Source organism: Anser cygnoides, chromosome 1 (assembly GCF_040182565.1).
Source record: "Anser cygnoides isolate HZ-2024a breed goose chromosome 1, Taihu_goose_T2T_genome, whole genome shotgun sequence".
Lineage (NCBI taxonomy): Eukaryota > Metazoa > Chordata > Aves > Anseriformes > Anatidae > Anser > Anser cygnoides.
In genome coordinates, this window is record NC_089873.1 from 44163676 (window position 1) to 44188325 (window position 24650).

The window sequence follows — 24650 nt, forward strand, 5'->3', positions numbered from 1 at the left end:
CCCCGTCCAGGTCCCGCTCCCCGGGGCCGAGCGCCGCGGAGCCCCGGCCCGCTGTGACGTCACGCGGGGCGGGCGGGGCCGTGACGTCACGGGGGCGGAGGCGGCGGGGCAAGATGGCGCTGAACAGGAACCACTCCAAGGAGGGGGGCGTCGTGGTGCCCGGCGGCGAAAGGTACCGGGCCGGGGGGGCCGGGGGGGCGCCGGGCCGCCCGTAGGGGCCGGGGGGTGCCCCGGGGGCGGCGGAGGCGTCGCTTGGCCTCGCGGGAGGCTTCGTGCGGAGGGCGAGGCCCGAGCGCCCGGCGCCTCTCCCACGGCCCGGGGCGCGCCCGTGGAGCCCCCGGTGGGATCCGCGGAGCGCCCGACCGGAGACGTCCCGGGGACGTCCCGGAGACCGGAGGCACGGCGAAGCTCCCCGCGTTGGCGTGGGGTGGGAAAACCACGCTCCGCATCACGCCGCCCTCGCGAGTGACCGCGGCCTGGGCCCCGCAGGCGCTCCCAGACGTGTTTCTTTGGCTGGTTTGGCAGGTGCCAGCCGTCCCGGCGGGCACGGACCCGCTCGGCGGCACGGACGCGGCCCGGGCGGAGGCCCTGGTGTTTGCCACGGCCCGGCCGCTCACGTAGGCAAGCGTCGGAGTGACCGCGCAGACGCTCCTCCTAATGAGGCAACCCAACGTGAAATTCTGGTGCGTGGTGCGGTTAAGGAGGTGCTCCGGTGAGACTCGGAGCGTTGAGGAGTTGGCTTTGTGCAGCTTGGGAGAAATACTCCCCCGTTGCCTCTTGGAAATAGACAGAGCTCTGCCTTGCCGTCCGTCTGTGCCCCCAGCCAGTGCGAGAATCTGCATCTAGCTAAACTCTGAAGTAACATCCCAACAGACTTTGTCAGGACTTTTTTTTTCCATGATTAAAGCTAGACTTTGCTAGTCTTCCTTCTTGGACATCTGAATTTTTCAGGTACACCTGTACTGCCACAGCTTTTCTTCCCTAATGACCACACGATGTGAAATCACGGGGCTCTTGGGTGCTTTCCCATACCCTGACCCTGCCAATTTGCAGCTTCCTGACCTGATCCGATTTCTGGGGTAGGCTGATCAGAACATGTCACAGTAACTTTAGATCCAGCCTCTTCTGGCTTGTGTTGAGTCACAGTGTGTTTTTTTTTTTTTCTTTTCTGTGCTCCTGAACCAAAAAATGCTTCCGATTTTTCTGCCGTCGAAACACATTACAAGCTTGTCACGTCCAAGGCTCTTTCGTTTATTCTGGAACTTTTCTTACCAGGTGGTATGTTTAGGGTCTACCACCTAGATTCAGTGACACTCTTTCTCAAGGTGATTGTTTTCATGAAAATATGTTTAATTTTTTAGGCACCTCCATACCCGTAGTGTTTGCGGGTCCCATGTGACCTTTCCCCTCTGGCATTATTAGCAGAGTTTGCTGATGTTCCCATAAATATCCAACAATAATAACCTTATTGCTGATGTTCATGGCTCCTCGTTTGGTTCCTTAGCACGGTGCTCTTCATCACAAATATTTGCTTAAATCATGTGAAGTAGGGCCAGCGGTCAGGGTACTGTGAAGCAACATCCGCAGTCTGCGCAGCGGGTGTGGTGGTGCAGCAGTTCTGCTTTCCCTTCTGGTGGCCGGTCCTGGACGTAAACATGGATGTGGTGAGAGGCTTGCTCTGAGGTCATTCCTTGACTTCAAGCGCATGGTTTCAGCTCATCCCTTCTGTGCCCTGATCTCTGGGCTGAGGCTCTTGCCAAGCAGAGAGAGCAGTTCCTTCAGCCTGATGGTTTTGGAGGCAGTTTCTCTTCCTGTCTTTAAAGTTCCTCTTTGTGAAGGAGGACAGGGGTTGTCAAAGGTGCGAGAAGGAATTCTTCCGCTCTGGGTAAATCCCTGCATGTCCAAAAGGAAAACTGGAGGGCCTGCTTTAGAATCTAGTATTTTGGGATAACGTTCAGGGACTGCGTGATGGGTGTCTGTGTGTCAGAGCTGTCACTGAGGCTGTCTCTCCAACTGGTCTGATTTCCTCCTGCAGTGTTCTCAAACAGTGCAAAGATGTGGAGCTCTCCTTCAGTGACGTGACGGGCAAGCCTGAAGCCTTCAAAGGCACCAAGAAGGGGATGTTGTATCTCACCCCTTACAGGGTAAGTCTGATGTGAACAGGGCTCCCCTTTTCTCCAGGGAGCTTGTAGACTGTAGACTAGAAACATAGCTGGTAAGAGAAGTGATTGTGTTACGAGAGGAACCACTGGGGGTACTAGGTAGGAGAAAGGCTAGTGGAAATAGGACAGTTCTTGCCTGTGTCACAGTCCTGGGTGCCTACAAAGGAACATACAAACCTGGAAATCACTATGTGGAGAATATGTTACATACATCAGTAAGTATCATTCTCTTTGTAAACTGTCATGGCCGATCCTTAAAAAACAGAACAATAGAACTGTAACTGTCTGTGTGTGCTGTAAGCAGTATGCTCTTTTGGAACATGCGTGCTTCAGGTGAGTTAGCCATGCCGTCAGATCTGTTTGGGATTCCATCTCATGAAGGCTGTGAAACAACACAACACATACTGATGATAGGGGTTAAATTATCCTCTTTTTGGATGCTACTACACCCAGAACTCCATAACCACGCTATATCTGATGAACTAACTCAGAAATGTTCCTTCCTGTCTTGCAGATGATCTTCGTGTCAAAGGGCAAGGATCCTATGCTGTCCTTCATGATGCCATTTTATTTGGTGAAAGAGTGCTCTGTTGAGCAGCCTGTTTTCTCTGCCAATTACATCAAAGGACAGATCCACGCCGAGGCAGGAGGTACGTGCCCCTGCTTTGTAGGCTGAAATCTTCCCGAGTGTCACAAATCTTCTTCTCTTCTGCTAAACATTGAGTAGTGCTAACATGCACAGGGGACGGGTGGACAGTGTAGCTATGGCAGCATAGTTTGCTTGTCCAGACTAAGGTAACTCAGGTCTTCTGAACTTTAACTTCAGTGTTACTGTCTGCCCCCAAACCTAGTAACTGACTTCTGCAGGATGACTTTTATTTAAGCCTGTAGCTTCCGTCTTGCTCTGCGTGTCGTGTTTACTTGGTTTCTGCTTGTGCTTGTTTTCCCGTCCTTGACCTGGAAGGCTGGGCAAGAGACCAAGTTCCCAGTCAGTGATACTGACAGAATTAGCAGCCGCTTTTTTGCTAATTGTTTTTGCTAAACTGTTTTGCCGTCTTGACGGCTACTGAGGAGGTTAATCGTCTGTTTCAATTCTAATGCTCTCTCCTAGGTGGCTGGGAAGGACAGGGGACATTTAAACTGACTTTTAACAGCGGAGGAGCCATTGAATTTGGACAGCTGATGTTCAAAGCTGCCTCTAGCGGTAAGGGATCTTCAGGCTGCAGTTCCCCCACGGTTGGCTGAGCCAGTTAAAGAATGGTGCTCTTTTTGAAGTTTATGGGCTGGGGGGCACCCTATGCATCTTCCATAACAATGTATTTTTCCTTTTCTAGGGGACGTTTTGTTTTTCCTTCCAATCCTTTTTCTTTATTTCATCTTAATGCTTTTTTAGTAATATTCTGGAGTTTGTGCCTCTGGGGTGGCATACCTTTTTCTATGGCACCTGATTTGCCCTAGGGAAGAAAATTTGAAGTATGTGGTGGTGAAAAATTGATCCATGTGCCTAATGTCAACTCAGTTCTCTAATCATGGAGTGAAAGGGGGGCAAATTAACATCTCCACATTTGGAGAAGGGTAAAATAAATTTAGAAATAATAATATTAATTTCTATTTAAAGCTTTCAAAAGGAAAAAAAATGTACGTTCTGTTCTGATACCAAGGTTTGAAAAAAAACCACCTTACAGACCCTTATTTAGAAGAGCCCTCTCTTCCAGCTGTGAGAGCTCTGTGCTTGAGCCGTTGGCTGATAGCTGGTGTTTTTGCAGCTGGTTTCCTTTAGCTCCCTGTGAGCTTGCAGTGAGGAGACTGCATCTAAATGCTTTCCAAACCCAGTACTATGCCAGGACCGTGCGCTGAGCATCTCTGGAATGTAGATGATGGGAAATGGGGCTGCATGAACAGGACCTTTTCCTTTTTATTCTATACATTCAGTTATAACAGAAGGACATCTGGCTTACTAAATGTGTGCTCTTTAGCTTCCAGTGGAGTTCCTCTCCAGACGCCTGGCTATGGATATACGCCTGTGCCAGGGGGGTATGCACCTGCCCCGCCTGCTCCGGGTGGCTACGCGCCTGCTCCAGGGGGCTACGCACCTGCTCCGGGTGGCTACGCACCTGCTCCAGGGGGCTACGCGCCTGCTCCAGGGGGTTACACACCTGCACCAGGGGGCTACGCTCCTCCTCCGCCCCCAAACGGCCCGTACCCTTATGCACCACCTCCAGCGAACGCCTACGGACCTGCGCCGCAGCCCATGGGCTATCCGTACGCCCAGACTCCAGGTATGGAAGCTGCGTGATGAGGAGCGGTGGGGCGTTTTGCTTTTGTAAGGAAATGTTAATGCAGTGGTGAGGGTTACTGTAGCTTTGTCTCCATCGAGGATTCTTGTCCTTACAAAATCCGTCGCGTGCTCTTGACCACAGCTGTGTGTCTCTGGTTGCTGCCGGGCCTGGGAGCTTGGTATCCCTCTCTACCATTGCCGCAGTCTAAAGCACCCATCTGGTGTCATCTCTCTGCAGGTATTTACCCACCGCTCCCCAACATGAACCCCCCGTACGTGGCACCTCCTCCCCCCTACTCTGGGCCATCTCCTGCAGGACCCTCAGCCCCACCGCCTCCCGCAGCCTGGGCGGACCCAGGGATGCCAGGTAAATAGGGCTGGGGCCTGCCAGGCTGTGGTGCAACAGGGTGCTTGGGGGTGTGGGCTGCGGGAGACACTGGGGGCATGGCTGGTGTGGGGAAGCTGTTGCTGCAGGAGCTCAAAGCCTTCTTGATCCGTTTGAGATAACGGGGCCGGCAAGGCACTCGGTTCCGCACTGTGCAGCTCGTGGTCAGCACTAGCCAGTTTGCAGCCTTCGTGAATTGCTCTGAATTCAGCCAGCTTGCTGCGGTTGGTGCTGGCTCTTGGGATGTGTGTCGACTCCTCAAAAGAGCTACAGCTGGGCGAGAGGGCTGTGGTGGCTGCATAAGGCATGTGAGATGGGCACGACCTATGCTTGCTCCTTCTCTTTCCTTTCTAGGCAGCAGTAAGGCGATGGAAGCCGCTTCCAGTGCGTACTACAACCCTGCCAACCCACACAGTGTCTACATGCCCATGGTAAGCACTGTGCCTGTGGTCTGTGTGTGCCTGCTTCCTCTTCTGTCACTAATACAGTCAGGAGTTGGCTTTCCTAGTAAAGTCGGGAGTGCCTTCGTTTTGAAAATGCACAGAAAACATGCAGCCTCCTGGGAGGGGGCGTGGATGATAGTGCCAATCCTTGATCAAGAAAGAAAGAGGAGGGCATTAAGATTAATCCAGCCGAATCTCAGTATTCATCTCACTCTTAAATGTACAAAAGACTTGCATGTGCCCAGAGAATACAGAGCTCTCTGCTTCTGTACTGGGTGAGAGTGAGGAGAGAGAGAGAAGAGCAGGTCGCTTAAGGATGCGAGTATTTGGGTTTCATTCCGTGTGTTTTTTCCTGGGCTGCCTGGCGGTGGGGAGGTCTGTCGCGGTGCAGTCAGTGGCAGCCGGTAGGTGGGCCGTAGCCTGCGTCTGCTGGGTGACAGCCGGTCTGCCTGCGCCCTCGGCTGCCTCGCACGGCTCCCTCGTGGGCTGGAGACTGACGTAGCCGTGAAGCTGGCCCTCAGCCCGGGGCTTGCTGCCTGCTGGGTCGGAGTCTTAGCATCAACGGAGACAAAGGGGTTTAAAACAGCACTGTGCATTCCTTGCAACAGACCATTTGCTACCTGTTTTTGAGGGGGCCTTCACTGGAAATGTTACGGGAGGGAGCTTATGTCCTGGAGCATAACTGATACCGGAGAGGGACGATGCAGTGCAATAACCGCTTAAAAAACAGCGCTCGGCTCTGGCTGTAGCTTGCTGAAGAGCAGTAATTTCTCGTAAGCCAAGCCCGAGAACTCCTAGGAAGAGCTCTTCATAAAGCAAAGCAGGGTTGTTGACTATACTGTACCTCCTTCCAGGATCAGCCACCTCCTTACGCACCTCCTGAGGACAAGAAGAACAACTAAGAGAAGGAACTGCAGCCGGCCTCCCACGCTCTCTCTCCCTGAAGACGATTTGGCTGTTACTACCCACCCGGTTAGCGCATCTCTAGGTCTCTTTGTGTATATACAGTGTAAGTAGTGCAGGGCAGCTGAGCGCCTGCCCTCTTAAACATTAAGTCAGTGGCAATACAAGGCAGAACAACAGCACTTTTCCTGCTTCTTTGCTTTATCTCACGGGGTTGAAGCACTAACCTTTTGCTCTGCCTTTGGCATGAGGAGAGAGATGGACTTTTTAAACCAGTAGACCACATCACTGAGAGTAAAATACGAAAGCTCTGGCATTTTGGAGTAAAACTACGTGGAATGCCAAACTTTTAACTCCTTCTGAAGCACCGCCAAAGAAGAAAGGTATAGAAAGCCATGAAGTTTCTCACATAGACTCTTGGGTAGCCCAGAAAGGTGTTAAAATTCCTTATACCGTGGCACAGCTCAGCGTGAGGTGGGACTCTGGAAATCCTGTGTCATGCTGGGAGCACTTTTTAAGTCCTGGACTAACAGTCACGGGGTGATCCTGAGATCATCCTGATCCTGAAACGCATCCTGAGAGACACTGAAGCATTTGGTGGTGTAAGTGGGAAGAGGATGGGCCCCAGCGTGGTGCGGCCAAACCCATCAGCTCAGCACAAGCTGTGGGATGGAGCATCCTACTGCATTCCTGGTAGCAAGAGGAGTTTCTGGGCACAGACATACCTGCTTTGGAAGCAGCAGATCCTCTGCTAGCATTTCACCATCTCCTTTCCCGTTTAACCCAAATCCTTGCAAAATAGGGTGGTAAGTGGAGGTGCTGAGGTGCTGCACTCACTGGTGTCTGTGGAGAGCCAGCACTGCCTGGCGTCTCCTCCTCAGGCGTGAGACGCTTCTTTGTGTTGACTGGATCTCTGAAGACACGGTGTGTTTGCTGGCAGGTCTCTGATGTGCAGCGAAGCCAGGCTGCGTGTAGTCAGTTTTCAGATGCTGATGGCGGAGGAGCTGTGAGAAGTGTAACTGGAAGCAAACAGCGACTCCATAAAATCAGCCTGCCTTTTAGACGTTGAAGAGAAAAGCAAACAAAGGTGTGCCGCAGAGCAGTGAGCCGAGATCGGCAGGCGTGTGAATCCTTCTGCAGTCTTCCTTCTGTTCGCTCTCCCAGAAGCAGGTCCCGTATCCGTGCAGTGATCCTGTGTCACAGAGCTGCTCTTCACGCCTAATGGAGTCGAGCTGAGCAGGAGGCTGCTTGCCTCGCAGCAAAATACGTTACGTTAGGAAGATAACCTGGCACTGGCCTTGTCAGGAGACAGGTCCTGCAGCCCCGGCTCCCTCTGCTGAGCAAGCTTGTGCCACCGTGCTGGGGAAAAGTGGCCTTTGTCTCTTCCTCGGGCTGTTACAGCCAAGACAGGCGTGCCCACATCCACGCAGCATCAAGGGCAGGTGCTGCAGTACTGGCATCTGGTTGCTCAGGGGTGCGGTGCCCGCTCCGCTGGGAACTGCGGCCTCCGGTGTGGTGTTACTGACGCTCAGCTCTCTTGCAGAGGATGTGGCTGCTCAGTCGCAACCTTTCCTCCTTCCATAGGACGTAGTGCCATTAAACCTGCTCTGACGGGAACCTCTCTAGGCTGGCGGAGACCCTCGTGATCTTTACGTATGGGGTGATTGTACTTCTTTTCTACAGCCTTCCTACCTTCACGGTGAAGGGGAAGGGGTGGTTTCCCTCTTTACCTGGGTGCCAGGGCTCTCTTGTGAGTCAGGCCTGTGTGACTTATCTGTTTGAATTCCTAAAGCAGCCCTGCATGGGGGGAAGTAAATTTCCTTGTCTAAAAACACCTTTAGAGATGTTCTAATGACTCTGTATTTAAAAGAAAAAGAAAAAAAAGTTTGTAACTTTTGAATTGCACTTTAATACAGAAGTGTTGATACCTTGAGCTGCCTGTTCAGTGGTGTGTGTGTGTTGTGTTGCCCTTCATCACGCCTGCCTGTTGCACAGAGGACTGGAACAAAACCACTGCTGCTGTCCTCAGGTGGGCTGCGGGCTGGTCCTCCCCTTGCACTGCTGCGTGGCAAAGGTGGGGCTGGGTTCAAGCAATTGAGAAAGGGGGAAAGAAGTGCTGACTTTAGCTCATTCTCTCTTTCCCTGTGGCATTGCTCTTGTCCAGATCTCCAGACCTGGCACATAATTGTGGCTCAGGGCAGGCCCAGCACTGCCTTCGGCAGGGCCAGTGTCACCGCCCTCCTACTCCCTAACGTCGTATTCTTTGTGGCTCTCCTATGTATGTTTCCTGCCTGGGGAAAGGCTTATCTTTAAGAGAATCTCTTACCTTGCTGGTTGGCTTGTAATTTTTTTTTCCTAGTAAAGGAAAAATAAATACATGGTAAAGGAAAACGGCACCTGATTGTAGACTGTAACATCGGGGTTTCTTGTGCCAAGGAAAGCCGCTGCCTTGCTGAGCGCAGTGCAACTACTGGAAAAGCCAGTTTCCCTCTGCATCAGCCCCGTCCAGCAGGAAGCCACTTCCTTCTTGCTGTAGTTCTTCCTGTTCTGAGGAACTGACCCTAAACTCCTACGTTAACCAAGGGGCTGAATAAATGCGAAACACAGTCTGCGACCTGCTTCCCTTTTATTTCAGCGAAATTGTCGAAATCACAAAAACAAAGCCGGCTCCTGTACAGACATGAAATAGACTTGTTTCTTTTTAGTACTGCAAAGCATTGTGTCCAGTATCTTGCTGCTACACAACAAGACTCTGTGAGAGGCTAGAGTCAGCCCTGTGGTCCTGCAAGGAGAGGGCTCCCAACCCTTGTTTCTGAATAGAAAGGGGAAGCTCCTTTTCTGGCCAACTCAAGACGGGGTAGCTCCCTCCTCTGAGGTTTAATCTTGCATCGGTTTCCCGGGGCTGCCTGTACCCTGACGGGGTGAGCTTGCCTTGTCGAGTGCTGCACCCCTCCCTGGGGCTGTGGGGGAGGCCACGGCTCACCTGAGCCGCTGCTGTAGGCTGCGTGGGGCAGGCACGGTTGGGGGCTGCAGCATTCGTCCCACCGCTCACTCCGAGCCCCTTCTGGTTTATTTGTGTGGGCTCCTCCCCGTAGTAGAGCGGTGCGGGAAGCTGCCCTTGGGAGCAGGAGGAGCCTTTCCCTGAGAAATGCTGGAGTGTTCAGCCTGGCAGAGGAACCTCCTACAGGAACGCGATGCAACTTGCAGTTTGGCGGCACCTGTGACCACCTCGCAAAGTCAGGAGCCCACCGAAGACGAGCATCAGCACTTTGCAGACAGCACTCGCACGCAGCACGCCACAGCTCTGCAGTTCTTGCTGTCATACCGCAGCACGACAGCTGGGGTTGTGCGTGGGCAACTTGTGGTTGTGCTCTGCTGTAACCTGACCCCAGAGCGGCTTCAGTGCAGTGCTGACACGCATTTTGTTTGGGGTTCTTAGCAGGCACACTAGGCTGTAGCAGTGCTATCTCCGGGATCCTGGTAGCAGAAGCAAAGCCAGCACAGCAGGGAGCTGCCCCGTCCTCTCTGCAGGAACATCCTGGCCCCAGGAGCTCTCACAGAGGGTTCCCGGGGAGAAGGGTGCAGCCCTGTTGACTGCCCCTTTATTCTAAGCCAAGCTGATTATAGCCAAGGAAAGAAGGTGGCTACGTCTGGTCCCTGAGGCCACAGGGGAGCCTCTTCTTCCACAGGAGGATCTCAGACTGCTTTGCAATCACAGAGGAATCACACTCTGCATGCCCTCAGGAGGAAGTCACGAGAACTCCTGCTTTGCATAGATTTGAGTAGGAATCATCAGGTGACACCGGAGGAGCGGCCAGTACCCGGCCCTGCCATTTGCACCAGCAGAAGGCACTTGTGCGGCAAAGAGACGGGCCCCAGGGGCTCGCTGATCGCCCCGGCACTGGCCCACATCCCCACCGGCTGTTCCCCCTCAGAGGAGGAGTGGCCGGGCACCCCCGTGGGGGGCTTGCTGCTGGTCAAAGCGCCAGGGCTGCTCCCGCAGCGCCGTGGGGTAGAGGTACCACATCACCACCCCCGAGGGGTTAACGACCACCGTGAAGTTGTCTCCCGCCTTCAGGCCGCTGATGGTCTTCCCGCTGTACACGTCTTGCACCTGGGAGAGACGAGACAGGGGGTCGCTGCCGGGGTGTCACCGACCTTCACCGTGGTGTCCCAATTTCCGTGCCCAGACCACCGCGGGCATCAAAAGGAGGGGGAAGCTGGAAGGAGGGGGTGCAGGCGCAGTGTGAAAGCGGGGCTCACCTCATACACGGCCTTCTCCGGGAAGCCGAGCTTGGCCAGGCTGGTGGTGTAGCGGTAGGGCATGTCCGTCCTCCGGCTGAAGAAGACGAGGGCGCTGGCGGCCCGGGAGAGCGGGCGCAGGAACACCTCGATACGGGATTTCTCCTAGGGGTGAGGATGGGTGGGTGAGGCAGAGCCGCCAGGGCCAGCCCTGGCCCTCCCTTTGTGGGGAGGGAGCAGGGGAAAAGAGACTTGTCTTACCCCTCTCTGGTCTTGGGGAACAAGAACGTTTTTGGCTTGCAGTGAGCTCAAGGAAAAAAGCTCACGGCTCTCTGCCTCCCTCGTTACTGCCTCCCACCCGGTGCTGCTCGCTTGCTCTCTGTTCTCCCAAACACGTACGCCTTCCCCCTAACCTTGATGATCCTGCGCCCCTGGATTCCCAGGGGGTCCTGGTTGATCTGGATCATCAGGCGGTTCTGCAGGATCTCCTTGGCGCTCGGGGCGATGGTGCGGAGGTCGGTGGACATGAGGAGCGGAGCTGCCATGATGGTCCACAAGGCCATTTGGGAGCGCGACTGCTCGTAGCTGAGGCCGAAGTTCCCGATGATGAGCTGGAGGGGAGAGGGGACAAAGAGGGTGGAAGCAGAAAATGTTAGGAGCTTGTCTGCGTGTGTCCCACCTGGTGATGCCGCAGCCCGCTAGGTGGGAGCAAGCATGGGAAACCTCACGTGTGCTACCGCTTCCCTTGAGCCGGGGCACCCTTTGCTTCATCATTATTTCACCCTCAGGCTGTGCCAGGGAAGGACAAGGACACTCGAGGGGTGACGGGTTCATTGCAATACCATGTCCGGGTCGTTCCAGTGGCCGGGGCCGGCTGCTGGCTGCAGCACGTCCTGGTTTGCGAAGAACCAGTCCACGATGGAAAGCACGCTATCCCACGAGTCCTGGATGTCGCCGTAGTTGCGCCACAGGTTGCAAATCGTGGCCAGGAGGGTGTAGTTCACCTGGAGGGGAGCGCGGGAGTCAAAAGGGAAAATGTATAAATTAATAATGCTCTAAAGTCTCAATAGACAATACAAGGAGGATTGATCATACACTGAGGAGGAGCAGAAGTCCCATTTCAAGCATTTAAACCGGACAGGACCAGTCTTAGCACAACAGGCTTTCAGGATTGACCCCATGTGGGCTGAGCAGGGTGGAGAAGCCATGTCCCACGGCCTTCTTCCCCCAAACTCCCATCACCGAGCCGTGTCGGGAACCCCAAAAGTCCAGAGAGGCCTGGTAGGAGGCCATGCCCCCTCCTAGGGCTTTACAGCCTTGTCCTACCAGGGGCAGAGCAGTAAGGGGTGCAGAACATGGGCACAGTCAGAGCTCCCCCGTGGCACAGGGGAGCCAACGACAGGCAGGACAACCCTCACCTTGGGCGGGAGCCCCCCCTGATATGCCGGCCAGCTGCAGGAGTAGACGATGGGGCGGCCTGTGGCGTTCAAGGCCCTCGTCATTTCTGGGTAGCCTTCGGGAGAGAAGCAGCAGACTGGTGAAGGAGATGGATGGCAGCAACCTGCACGGCTTCCCGCGTTGCACTGGCTCTAGGGCTCCCCCAAAACCTCCTCTTTGCCCAGGAGGTGCTTTTGCCCTGTGGCTGCGGTGCACACAGCCAGAAGAAGAGATATGAGGGAGGAACCGAAGCCGGCCAACTGTCCATCAGGTGGATGGCCACCCTGACTGAAGCCGTGAAAGGACAAACGCTGGCCAAGAGGCAGCCTTTACCCTTCGCCTGCTCCTCGCCTGACGAGTAGCACCCGTCCAGCTTCAGCATGTCCACACCCCACTCCGCAAAGGTCTGCGCGTCCTGCTCCACGCGGTCCAGCGTGGTGCCCGGGTAGCCCCCGCAGGTGAGGGTACCCAGGTCCCCGTAGATGCCCAGCTTCAGGCCTCGGGCATGGACCTGTGAGAAGAGGAGGGCTGCAAGGAGGGGACGAGGGGTCCCGAGGTGCCTCCTGAGGACGGAGCCCCCACCACGGCGGGACAGGGACAGGGGGGATCACTCACGTAGTCGGCCAGGGCCTTAATGCCCCGGGGGAACCTCTCGGGGTCGGGGACCAGCCGCCCCTCCGCGTCCCGCTGCTTTGCAGACCAGCAGTCGTCGATGTTGACGTACTCGTAGCCCAGCTCCCGCCAGCCGTCCTCCGCCAGCCGGTCGGCCATCTCGAAGAAGAGCACCTCGCTGCGGGCGGGCGGCGAGCTGAGCCCCTGCCGGTGCCCCGAGGGGACGGGCTGGGGCCCCGGGGGTCACCGCGCTGCGTCCCCCAAGGCTCGGGGCCCCTTGGTAACCTCATCCCCGGCCCAGGGGACACGATACCCGACGGCCTTCGCTTCGGGGACCCCCCCAACCACACCAGCTGCCGCCGGGCCACCCTCACCGGGTCTGCCCTCCCGTCCCGTCCCGTCCCGTCCCGTCCCGTCCCGGTGCCGGCTGACCTGATGCAGTGCCGGGGGTCGGCCCTGCAGTCCACGTTGCAGCGGAACCGCTCCCAGGCCAGCCAGCCCATGGGGGGGGTGCGGGCCAGCCCGTTGTCCAGCCCGCGGCCGGGCACCACCACCAGCACCACCAGCAGCAGCCCCAGGAGCACGGCCCGGGGCCGCCCGCCCGGCCCCGCCGCCCCCATCCCCGCCTCGGGTCCCCCCGGAGCAGGGCAGCGCCGCGGGAACCCCCCGCCGCCCGGCCCCGCTCGCATGGGGCCGCCCCCATCACCTGACCGCCCGCGCCCGCCTCCCGCACGGCCCGGCACGGCCCGGCTCTCCCCGGCTCTCCCCGCCCCCAGCACGGCGCGGGGGGACCGCCCCGGCACCCTGCCGCCGAGCCGGGAGCCGGGCCGGGAGGGCCCGAGGTGAGCCGGGCCGGGCCGGGCCGGGCCGCGCGGGGCGGAGCGGCGGGGCCGGGAGCGGGCGCTGCCGGAGGGGAAGGGCCCGGGCGGTGGTGGGACAGCGCTGCCCGAGGGGGAGGGAGCCCCTGGGGGGGGGGGGCTGGGGGTCGTCGTCCGCCAGAAACCGCGTGAAAGTGCTTCTGTGAAAGCTCGTAACTCTTTTATTTTATTTATTTTTTTTTTAACTAACGCCGAAGCAAACCCACGGGAGCTAAAAAACAAAACCAAAACGCGTTCTTGCGGGGCTGAGCTGTGCTCGTGTCCCAGCGGAGAACACCTCCTCGTCAGCGTCTGCTGGTGTGAGCTCCTCAGCTGGATGCGGCTCAGCGTTTGGCTGAAGCCCAGCCAAGTGTCCTGGGTTTTGCTGCCTCTCAGAGCCTCCCACCCGCTGCTCGCACGTTGCCCTGACCTTTTGCGGTACGAGTGATTTAGATCCTTGCTGTTTCAGCTCAAAGCTGTTTGTGACTCCCTCTCCGTTCCTCCGACCAGGGATGGGGCTCGGCGTGGTGGAGCTTCAGAGGCGCTCATCGGGGAAGCGAACGCCCGGAGGAAGACGACAAGGAGCTGCAGTCTGACCCACGCGGCCAGCATGGCTTAACCGGACGGAGCTGGGGGCAGGCTGGGCGATGGCGACGCTGCGGGAAGGCCGGTGGGGCCGCCTGGTCCTCAGCATAGACGTGGGTGCTCAAACGGAGGTCCCAGGGATCTTGGGTCTGAAATCGCCCTCTTTATCCTGTCCTACAACAGAGGAGAGAGCAACATGAGTGCCTCACATGCACAGAGGCAAATTTCTTCAGTTTGCTCCATAAAAAACCTGCGAAGTAGGTCAGTGGCGGAGTAAGAAACAAAGCAGCAGCGCTGACATCTCTGGAGGGGGCAGGTGGGGCTCTGGTGACTGTCCCCGCAGCTTCCGGTCCTGCTGGGTTAGCCGCCACCGCACCGCGCTGAGCCGGCCTCTTCCCCCTCTGCTTCCCCGTTCCGGGGCGGCCGCGGGGCGATGAAGCTGAACGAGCGGAGCGTGGCCCACTACGCCACCTGCGACTCGCCCACCGACCACTCCGGCTTCCTGCGCAAGCGCGTGGAGCGCCACCACCACCATGCCCACCACGGCACCTCCTACCAGCGCCGCTGGTTCGTCCTCAAGGGCAACCTCCTCTTCTACTTCGAGGAGCGGGAGAGCCGGGAGCCCGTGGGGCTGGTGGTGCTGGAGGGCTGCACCGTGGAGCTCTGCGAGGCCGCCGAGGAGTTCGCCTTCGCCATCCGCTTCGACGACGCCGGCGCCAAGGCCTACGTGCTGGTGGCCGACGGGCAGGCTGCCATGGAGGCCTGGGTGAAGGCGCTGTCGCGGGCCAGCTTCGACTACATGCGGCTGGTGGTGCGGGAGCTGGAGAAGCAGCTGGAGGAGGCCTGCACGAGCTTGGCCGCTTGTCGCAAGTCTCCGCGGAGGTCCTCGGGCAGGAAGCGGCACCTCTCCAACCCCGCCTTGCTGCCCGTCCAGGAGAAGCCCGCCGTCCTGGAGAACGGGTACTCCACGTGGGGCAGCGGCCCTGACCGTGACGGGGGGCACTCGAAGCCCCCGCCTCTGCCTCCGCGCCGGCGCTCGGCTGCCGGCAGCCCCGCGGGGTCCCCGGCGGCCGGCCTCTCGCCCGCCTTGCAGGAGAGCCCGGTGTCGCCGGAGACGGCCTGCTTCGCCAAGCTGCACCACTGGTACGGGCAGGAGATCGCGGCGCTGAGACGGGAGTGGCAGGAGAGGCAGAAGAGGGGACACCCGTGACCTGGGGACGTGGAATGCAATGTGCCGGCCAGTTTCTGGCAGAGCAGAGCAAGGAATGCTGCCTGCCCCCTTCCCTCGCCGGCAACCGGTGTGTGGCACGTGGCTGCCTGCGTGCTGCCTGGCCATCCGGGAGGGACGTGTGTCTTCCCCAGGCCTCGCCTGGCGTTTCCTCCGTAGCAGCGAGCCTCATCCTCTTTCCACTGAAACAGGCGGGCTCAGTGCCTTGCCATCCTGGTGCGGCAGATGCAGCGTTTTGTTTCCCGCCTCTCCTTCGCCAGTTGCTTTGGTTTTGTTTCTCAGCGTGGAGATTTGCACAGGTCACCAGTTATTATTGTCTGTGGTATTGAAGCCCACTGAAACTCATCTGCCTTCGCTTTTTGGCTGCAGATAAGACTGGACTCTTACAAAATGCCTCCGATGGGCCGCTTTGTGCCTCTTTGGCCACGCGCAGGCCTTACGAGGACGCGTCTGAGATGCCATGGCTTCGGCTGGCCCAGGAGCCATGGCTCACCTCGACGGGTGCTCGCTTTGGCCTGGCGGAGCGGCTGGCACGGGCTGCATTTCCTGGGGCTTCTGGTTGTGCGGCAGCGTCAGGCCCGGGCAGGTGGGACCCCATGGTGGGATTGTGAGTGGTCACAGAGCTTCCTCTGACCCTGATGAGCAGCTTCCCCAGCAGGGTGGGGAGTGGGGCTGTGTACCAAGCCACAGCAGAGCTGTATTCACAAACATCATTGTTGTTTTTTTAAGTTTTCATCTGCCCCAGCAGCTCCTCCCTTCTATGTCCCTCAGGGTGTCCTCTGGTGTGCGTTTCACAAGCTTGTATCTGCTTCCTGGGGCACCCAGTCTCGTCATCGAGGCTTATGGGGACAGCAGAAGGAAACACGGAGCTTGATCTGAAGCAACAGCGAGGATCAGGAGCTCTCGTGTCTGAGTTGGACTCTGACTACCTAGTGGTAGTCAAGCCTATTTGTTTCTCTGGGTCAAGTCTTCCCTGTTACAAAACAGGAATGCTACAGGCTGTTTGTCTTCCCAGGGGTCAATTTATCAGCCTCTGCACCGACTGTAGAAAGTGCCATATAGGGCTCTGACTGCTTGCTAGTCAGATGCTGGAGACAGAGTCCAGAGCTACGCTTGTGCAAGGCCTTTTTTGATGTTGTGCCTCTGGCAGGTGCTCCGGGGAGCTGGGCAGAGCCATGTAGCTGGAGAATAGGAAGGACATCAGCAGGCTCTGGAGGAGTGGGGTCAAGGACAGGGGCTGGCTGCAGGAGGCCCAGAGGCGCAGGAGTGAGTTACCGGTCACTCCCTGGCCCTGTGTGTCAGCAGCGTTTGGACATGCCTTGCTAGTGTAAAAGCCATATCCTACCAAAGCCAGACCCTGACCTACTGGGGCTTCCCGCCAGTTTTGTGTCAGCTTCACAGGGCTGATCGCAGGAGCACGTCCCATGTCATTATCCACTAGGTCAGAAACCTTAACCAAAAGGCAGACAGTACATGGTGCTGAGTCTAGCAGTCCAAGGACTAGGACACCCTGGAGAGGGTGTTTATAAATCTCCTCACTTGTCCTCTTGGCCAGGGCTGTTTTTCAAAGGAGAAGAATATATGAAACTATCTTGCCTTTCCCATGTTCTCTGAAAGTGTTACACCTGTTTTTATTGCCCTGTTCCACAGGAGTCTTGCTAGGAAAACAGCGTGTTAGTCTGTTACAACTGGTGGGTACCCATTCACCTTTCTGGAGCTGAATGCACTCAGCCTAATACTTTGCAGTAGCCAGTAGAGATTGTCAGAGGCAGAAATCAAATGGCTTACGTTAACTTTCAGTGCCTTTGAAAATGTATCTTTGGTAGTTTTGGGTGACAAGCTTTCTGCCTAGTTATGGTGCGCCGGGATATTAGCATAAATGAGATCTTAGATCTGGCTTTGGACAGTGGGAGTGTGACCTTCACATACGAATGGTGCAATCCAACCCCCTCTCGTTCACGTCTGTATTTCTTCATAGTAGAGAACTTCAAGGTTGGTAGGAATTTGTTGTTTTACTTTTTAAGTGAAAGCAGTAAGGAGAAAGGAGGAGCAGAAGGGCCAGGAGTAGGTCTGTGTCCATCAGGAATGTTTGTGACTCCTGAATCCCATGTGTGTGGCAGCAGCATCAGAGGCTGGCATTACCTGGTGCCTCCGCTTTCTGAGTGGGGGTATTTTGGGGCCAGGATCAGATTTGGTGAGCGCTCTTTTTCCCCCTCTCTCTCTTCCTATCCCCCCACCAATACAGAGAGAATATTCGTGATGTCTCAGACTTACATAAGGAAGTTTGACGGTAAAGATTTAACTTCCAAAGTAAATCAAAATGTGATGGGAGTTCCTACATGAGACCCAAGAATCAGGAGCGACTTAAAAGAGAAAATAAATTAACAAAGCCTGTCCTGTCAGAATTGGACCTGAAACAGTATCATTCATTTAAGAGCAGTTTCACTTTTAAGAAGCTTAGTTTGTTTAAATAAGCCAGGATTGTGCTGGTAACGCTACTAAAGAGCTTATATTTAATGCTTTAATATGTCCCATTCAAATCACACAATTTCCGTGCTACCTGGCTTTGCATTAGTACATACTCCAACTAAATCCTAAATCCTGCAAATGAGGAACTGTGCTCTCCTTTATGTCCAACTGCATTTTAAGTAATTTTATGGGGTTTTCTGCAGCACTGAGAAGAAAATGGCAGAATCTTACAAAATATTTGTGCTTGGCCCAACAGTCTATGCATGGGCATTGGTTAGGACTTACTTGAAAGTGCTGTGTGACTTTTGATGCACATGGTCAGGGCTTCCTCTCAATCCCTGTCCAGCCCATTACATAGCAGGGCCTGCCCTTTTCATGACTAAAAAAGAGCCATAATCGGAGCCATCCTCAAATTTGTATGCGTCTGCAGATTTTTTGGCTGCCCACCGCCACTCGCTTCATTAGGCAGGAAAACACCTAGGCGCTCTGAGACATCAAACCAGCTCATCTGGGGATCAGCTGTGCTGGCTGTGCCTTCGAAGCAGCCCCCAGGCAGAAGGTCGGGATTTCTGCTTCCTGAGATTGCACACTTACGTGGCTAATGGACCGTGCGCGCTCTGTGTCTGCAGGCAGAGATCATTACAGGAAAAGGAGCGAGTTTTCGCTGCTCTCGCTAGCACATTGTCCCCTGCGGCAAAATGCGACTGATTGCCACACGCTTTTTTTCTCCAGTCTTTCAGGTCTGGGCTGCTTCACTTTCTACCTTCCTTCCTTATTATTTTTTAAAAATAGAAAGTGTCTGACCAGTGCAAAACAGGATCCTTAGCAAAGGGGGACTGAATGTTTTAAAGCTAAATGGCTACTTTTCTTAAAGTACCGAAGGCAACATTTAAGAATTTTCCTTGGAATAATAATGCAAAAGTGATGAGAGAAAAATGCATGTATCTGAATGCTTGAATTTAAAATAATTTGAAGACTGAAGGAAGTGAGGGAAATTGTGTCAGTTTTTGTAAGCTTTGCCAGGAAGGGAACCCAAACCTGTTAAAACAGCTGATGAAATCCTTATACTTTTCTGTGGATGGGATTCCACATTCAGGCCCGTAATATATTGTTTTATTTACGCACATTTATCTTTTTATGAAACGCCTGTTGTGATGTTTTCCACTTGATCTGAATCCAGGTCCTAGCGATGAGTAACCTGAAGCGTCCACCACTGGCCGCCGCTTGCCATTTGGGACATTCGTGACTAAGAACGGACAAACGCTTTCCATTACAAGTTACCGCATTCATAGTTTAGGGCTTGGTCAGCCCCTGAGCTCAGCCCTCACTGCCTTCACGGAGAAACTTGAGGAACAAACCCCGCTGAAACACGCTGGGATCTGCGCGAAGCTCCAGTTTCAGTGGCAACTTTGCACCCAGCGTACTGTAGGACCTGCACAAGTAACGACACTACAAGCAATTTGCGGAAACACTCCTGTCCTTTGAAGTGCTTATATTTCGAGTATATAACGTGTTCTTTTTCGGAGGCGAGTTTGCATGCGCCTTTTTTATTTTTTTTTTATTATTTTTACATGCAGAACTTGTGTGTATTATGCATTTCAACACTGTAACCACTTGTATTTTACGCCGGCCAGCTGAATAAACCACTTCGCGTTTGTTTGTAAGCCGCCTGGCGCCGCCCCAGCCGCGGACCCCTGACGGGGCCGGGCCTCACCGGGGCCGGGCCCGCCCTCGTCCCGGCCGCTGTGGGACGGGCCCCGGGGCGGGGAGCGGGGCCGGGCCGCCGCCCTCCCGCATGCGCCGCTCCCCGGCGGCCCCGCAGCCTCGCGAGAGCCGCGGGCGCAGCCCGGAGCGGGGCAGGAGGGACGATGGCGGCGGCGGGCGGGCGGCTCCTGGCGGCGGCCGCGGCCCGCTCGGGGCGGGCGGGCTGGGCCGGGCTGCTGGTGCCGTCCCGCGGCGCCACCGTCACCCGCAGCGGCGCCATCTTGCCCAAGCCCGTTAAGGTGAGGCGGGGGGGGGGGGGGGGGGGGGGCGGCACGGGGGGCGGCGGCGGGCGCGGAGCGGGCCGGTAACGGCGGTCCTGTCTCGGTTCCTGTCACGGTTCCTGTCACGGTTGAACCCTCGCAGACCCCCTTCGGCCTCCTCCGGGTATTCAGCGTCGTGATCCCCTTCCTCTACGTCGGCACGCAGATCAGCAAGAACTTCGCGGCGCTGCTCGAGGAGCACGATATCTTTGTGCCGGAGGACGACGACGACGATGATTAAAGGGTATGTCATTAATGGCACCGGCGGTCTAATCAGCTGTGCTTCCTGCTTGGCTCGGTGCAGGGAGAGGCTCGGACGAGGAAATGCGTGTTTCTGAAGCAGTTCTGAAAGATGCAGCTGTGGATAAAAGCAGGGACTGGTGCAGCTGTATTGCCTCTGGCTCTGAACTTCTCAGTTCTTTGGTACTGGGGTAGGCCAGATTGGTATCTGAATGAGAAATCCCCACAACACACGTTCTTTGGAGATAAACCAATCGTGCTTTAGATCTTGACATTTGAATCAGAAGTAAACTAGTCGGTGAGGGATTATGTGGTCTATACTGCAGGCATAAAAGAGAAACATTGCTGCTGAAGTGTTGTTAATGGTCACCTGCTTGGAAGTCTGCTAACCCGTGACTTTTAAATAACAATCACGTATTGTGTGAAATTCTGATAGAGAAGTGAAAAAAGCTTGAGAATTCCAGAACTCATTAGATCAAACTGTCATGTGGGTGCTGATCTCTGGAGTAGTTTGACCATTCAGACGAAGGAAGAGTGGAATAATTCACCTTTATCTACAGCACGCCACACTTTCTTCTGTTTGATATTATCCCATTTGGCCTGGCCTTGTGTAAAGATTTTAGTTTGTATTTCTTTATAGACTTCATCAGCGTTGTTTTATAGCTGTGTGTGCACTGTGCAGCTAAAATCAAAGAGTTAAAAGGTTGTGAAGATCGCAGTGGCTGTTAGAAAGCCACTTTTTGTAGACCCCCCACCTCGCGTGGTCTGGGGTTGTATGGACTGGAGCTTGGTACAGTATATCTGAAAAGTAACATGTTTTTATTCTATCTGCAGAACCATAACGGAAGAACAGAAGGGAGGAAGCCACTGTGAAAGAAATGCTTCCAACATTTGTCACCTGCATTTTGTCCTTCCTCAAGGGGACAGGGGGTACTGTATCCCCTTTGCCAGTCAATGCCCTGCTCGTGTCGGTGTAAGAGAAATCTGTAGATCAGGAATGAAGGAAGCACTTGATGGGTTCTGCATCCTTGCACACACACACTCATCCCATAAAGGACTGCTTGGGATTCCTTTTATTAGCAATATAGGAAATAATTAAAGAACAAGAGATTGAGATGCATGACTTTGTTTCCGTGGCTTTTTTTGTAGATTATTGTCTGTGACCTAATATTTCTGTCTTAACCCTTCTACCTTCCAAAGTCTGTTCTAGTGACAAGGTTCTTTTCGTATTTTTTTTTCCTTTTAGGAGTCTTTTCTGTAATTCAGTCCTAATCAATGGAACATAATAGGACCCTAAAAGAAGCAAGCGCCCCACAACACAGCCCCATTAAAAGAATGGAGTTCATATTGACAGTGGCACTGCAGTTCAAATAACGTTGACTTGAAAACTAGCACTGCGCAGGTATGCCTGATAGAGACTGTAGCATTAATTTCAGCTCGCTGAGGATTAAATACAGCATTACCAGTGCACAGTAAATGTTACGTAGGTTTGGTAATGTACAACGTTGAGATCATGAGTAGCAAACTAAGGTGACGCTTTTCACAGCATTTCATGTGTGGACAGTGAAACTCAGAATGCTCTGGCTCCAAGTACTTGTAATGTGTAGATAGTTCATTATTCCTGTGTGAGTCCTGGTATGTTTATTTTCTTAACTATGTGTAAACTTCAGTGTCCCCCCTCTTTTCTTAGAAGTATTTGCTTTTGCAATTAAATCATCACATAATAGATTTACAAGGTCTTCTCTGCTGCTGGTATCTTCAGTCACATCAGACCAGTTGCATACCAACTTGACCTTGAAAGGTCAAAGTCAAATGATTATTTTATTAAAGCCAGACATGTTATTGGGACAATGCTTTCTCGGGGTTTCTGGCCGCTATATCTGGCCTCCTCTCTTGACTGCCCACTTCTCCCTTCAGTATTCAAGTTAAAAGGCCACGTTTCTTTTAATGTTACATTAGCACAGTACTTAGTTTAAGCAGCCACATTTGTGCACTCATTATTTGCTAGTACTCTGTTTTTTAGCTCTCTAGCTTAGATGCTGACAGAAAGGGGAGCCTGCAATCTGTAACCCCAATAGCTGTGGCTGAAGGCAGCTGGCAGGGGCCAGAGTTACCCGGTATCTGAGCTGCCCCCCTTTCCCCAGCCTCAGTTCACCTCCCTTGGGAGCCAAACACCTCTCTCTTCTGTACTGCCAAACGCCTTTTCACTGCGTTATCCTACTGTCTCTTCTGGCTCCCTCCTGGCTGCGTTTTTTCAGCCCAGCCCTAAGAAACACCTCACTCCTCACTGCTTAACAGTTCTCACGTGGGGATGAAGGCACCGGTATTTAGGCAAGGATGGAAGTTTGAGAGTACTACAAGGATGCAGCGCTGATCACACACGGGAAAATTCCAGCACTGATTTAGCTGCTGAAAATGCATTCTGAGTGGCAAAAGAACAAATCTTCCTTCCTCTTCTCAGTGGCAAACTAATAATTCCTGACTCAATTATCGAGGTGATGGTAGTGATTAGGGAAGCTGAGGCGATTCCAGATAAGAAAGGGTTAAGAATGAAACTATTAAAGGAGAACAGAACATTAGGTGTAGGGCAGGAAGCAGATGTACGGACAATGTATCTCAAAATAGGACATACGGGCAATATATCTCGAACAAGACATTGGAATCCAAGATAAGAAATAATGAGCAGAAGATTCGAAGAAAAAACAGTCCTTGCGGTTAGGAAGAAAGCTAATTCAGCAGAATCCTGACCAAGGGTGAAAAGTACACTGTGAGGAAGACTTATGGCCTTCCTCTCTGAGACCACCGACCACAGCTCGACGACCCCTGCCCAAGACCACTGAGAGGATCTGCGCAGGCGCAGGACACAAAAAACTGATTAGCATGAGAAGCGAGAGTAGGCGGGGTTAGATAATGAATATGTATAGGCGTTAATAAAATATTAATCACTGTGATGTATAAATTTGGGACGGCTTTTCACTTCGGGATGCACGATAGGCGGAAAGATCCCCCGTGCATCCGGCGCCGTCAATAAAGAATAAATCACTTAAAGAAATTGGATTTATGATCTTTGAATCAATCTGGCACCCCAGATGGGACTTCTTCTCTGTCGGACCGCAGGACCCGCTGGGAACAGGACTCCCTAGGGTACCCCCGGGATTTCCCGGAGGGACTCCTCGACTCAACGGATCACTGCGGAGGCAGACACGGACCCCATCACTGTAAGTGATTATATTCTTTATTTTGGTTTGTTTGGTTGACCGGTCAATTGGGGTCGTCTGTAAGTCAGAAAGTAAAAGTTTTCTGCAGGACGGCATTTGGTTTTTTGGAAAGCACTCAGTTGCTGTTGGGAAACAAGTAACCTTTGCATGCGAGGTTGGTATTACGTTGTGTTTAAATGTGGAACTTGACCTTGGCTATTGTCTTTGGGATTTTGATTATACTCTTTATAACGTTACTAGGATCTTGGTGTTATTGTGGAAAGCTGCCGGCTTGTATTGTGTAACAAGAAACATTCTGAACTGTAACATGGGGGGGTAGCAGAGTAGTGGGATTCCAAAGAAAAGCCCGTTGGGATGTATCTTGAGTCATTGGAAAGATATAGGGGGATCCCCCGGTGGAACTGAAAATAAGAAAACGTTGATAAAATATTGTAATCAATGGTGGCCACTTTATAAGTTGGATTGTGAGGGAAATGGCCACTGAATGGAACCTTAAATTATAATACTTTACTACAGTTAATGTTGTTTCTAAGGAGAGAAGGAAAGTGGGATGAGGTGTCATACGCAGATATGTTTTTCACTTTGAGAAACCACCCGGAATGGCAGAAGGAGTGTGGAATTAACTTAGCCCCACAGGATCCTTTGATCCTGGCAATAGAAAAGGATATGAAGAAGGAAGGGGCAGGAAAAATGAAAAGATGTTGTTCGGCGTGCAGTATCGGGCAGAGATGTTTGAAATTGAATGAGTCAGAGGAGAGAATGGAGGATTATGTCCTCCCGCCCCAGATAACAGAACGAGACGTGGGGGCGAGCTCAGGAAACGGCAGAATAGATAAGAAAAATGAGAGTTGGGGGAATGGAGACTTTACCCCGATCACGGCTCGAACCCGAAGTAAGGTCGGGCCCGTTATTCAAGCCCCGTTACGACAGGCTATGGGGGCTAACAGACCAGCTCGGATAAAAGTACCTTTCACAACTGCTGAGTTAGATTCATGGAAGGAAGCTGTGAAAGGATACCGGGATGATCCAGAATCAGTGGCCCGGAGGTTTGAGCTGATTGTAAAGAATTTATATCCCGATTGGAAAGATATAGAGATAATGCTGGCAGCATTATCGGAAACGGAAAAGCAACTGGTAATTAAGAATGCACAAACTCAAGTACAGACCCAGGTAACGTCAGGAGTTTTACCTGGAACTGTGGAGGTATATGTGCCCAGAGTGGACCCAAACTGGGACTATAATGATGAGGGTGATTATAGGTTATTAAAAAGATATCAGGAATGGATTAGGATCGCCTTGGAAAGTGCGATACCAAAGTCTGTAAACTGGTCTAGGTTATATACCATAAAACAGGGGCAAACTGAGACCCCGTCAGAATTTCTCGATCGACTAAGGACAGCAATGCAAAAATTTACAACGATAGACCCCTCTTCTGAGGAAGGTAAAGTCCAGCTAGTATCACTGTTCTTGGGTCAGTCTGCGGACGATATAAGGCGGAAGCTTCAGAAAATGAAAGAGCCGGATGTGAGAGATTTAGAAAGGCTGGTGGAAGAGGCATGGAGGGTAT

The 24650-nt window shown here is 53.7% G+C and overlaps 4 protein-coding genes across 7 annotated transcripts; 3 read left to right on the plus strand and 1 right to left on the minus strand.

The window, feature by feature from the left end:
* The first annotated feature begins 55 nt into the window (after nt 1-55).
* Nucleotides 56-8104, plus strand: WBP2NL (WBP2 N-terminal like). The gene is made up of 8 exons (XM_048078832.2): nt 56-172; nt 2036-2144; nt 2677-2812; nt 3274-3366; nt 4139-4441; nt 4679-4807; nt 5180-5256; nt 6123-8104. Exons 1-8 carry the CDS (start codon nt 114-116, stop codon nt 6168-6170), a joined length of 954 nt encoding a protein of 317 aa, XP_047934789.1. The 5' UTR covers nt 56-113; the 3' UTR covers nt 6171-8104.
* Nucleotides 8105-8780: 676 nt separating this feature from the next.
* Nucleotides 8781-13155, minus strand: NAGA (alpha-N-acetylgalactosaminidase). The gene is made up of 8 exons (XM_048078831.2): nt 12895-13155; nt 12466-12640; nt 12184-12361; nt 11832-11926; nt 11256-11417; nt 10827-11024; nt 10435-10578; nt 8781-10285 (listed from the first exon to the last, which is right to left on the minus strand). Exons 1-8 carry the CDS (start codon nt 13149-13151, stop codon nt 10103-10105), a joined length of 1392 nt encoding a protein of 463 aa, XP_047934788.1. The 5' UTR covers nt 13152-13155; the 3' UTR covers nt 8781-10102.
* Nucleotides 13156-19265, plus strand: PHETA2 (PH domain containing endocytic trafficking adaptor 2). 3 transcript variants are annotated; one of them, XM_066990192.1, is made up of 2 exons: nt 13156-13304; nt 13830-19265. In XM_066990192.1, exon 2 carries the CDS (start codon nt 14338-14340, stop codon nt 15112-15114), a length of 777 nt encoding a protein of 258 aa, XP_066846293.1. In that variant the 5' UTR covers nt 13156-13304; nt 13830-14337; the 3' UTR covers nt 15115-19265. The 3 variants fall into 3 exon arrangements, with proteins under 3 accessions (XP_066846293.1, XP_066846294.1, XP_066846295.1); XM_066990193.1 differs by having other exon boundaries at nt 13180-13304; nt 13538-19265; XM_066990194.1 differs by having other exon boundaries at nt 13182-13304; nt 13789-19265.
* A 123-nt stretch (nt 19266-19388) lies between these two features.
* On the plus strand, nt 19389-22922 carry SMDT1 (single-pass membrane protein with aspartate rich tail 1). Of its 2 annotated transcripts, none has more exons than XM_066990201.1 (3): nt 19389-19604; nt 19729-19869; nt 21112-22922. In XM_066990201.1, the coding sequence occupies exons 1-2, from the start codon at nt 19470-19472 to the stop codon at nt 19864-19866; spliced, it is 273 nt and encodes a 90-aa protein (XP_066846302.1). In that variant the 5' UTR covers nt 19389-19469; the 3' UTR covers nt 19867-19869; nt 21112-22922. The 2 variants fall into 2 exon arrangements, with proteins under 2 accessions (XP_066846302.1, XP_066846301.1); XM_066990200.1 differs by lacking the exon at nt 21112-22922 and adding an exon at nt 20700-20985 and having other exon boundaries at nt 19412-19604.
* The last annotated feature ends 1728 nt before the right edge of the window (nt 22923-24650 follow it).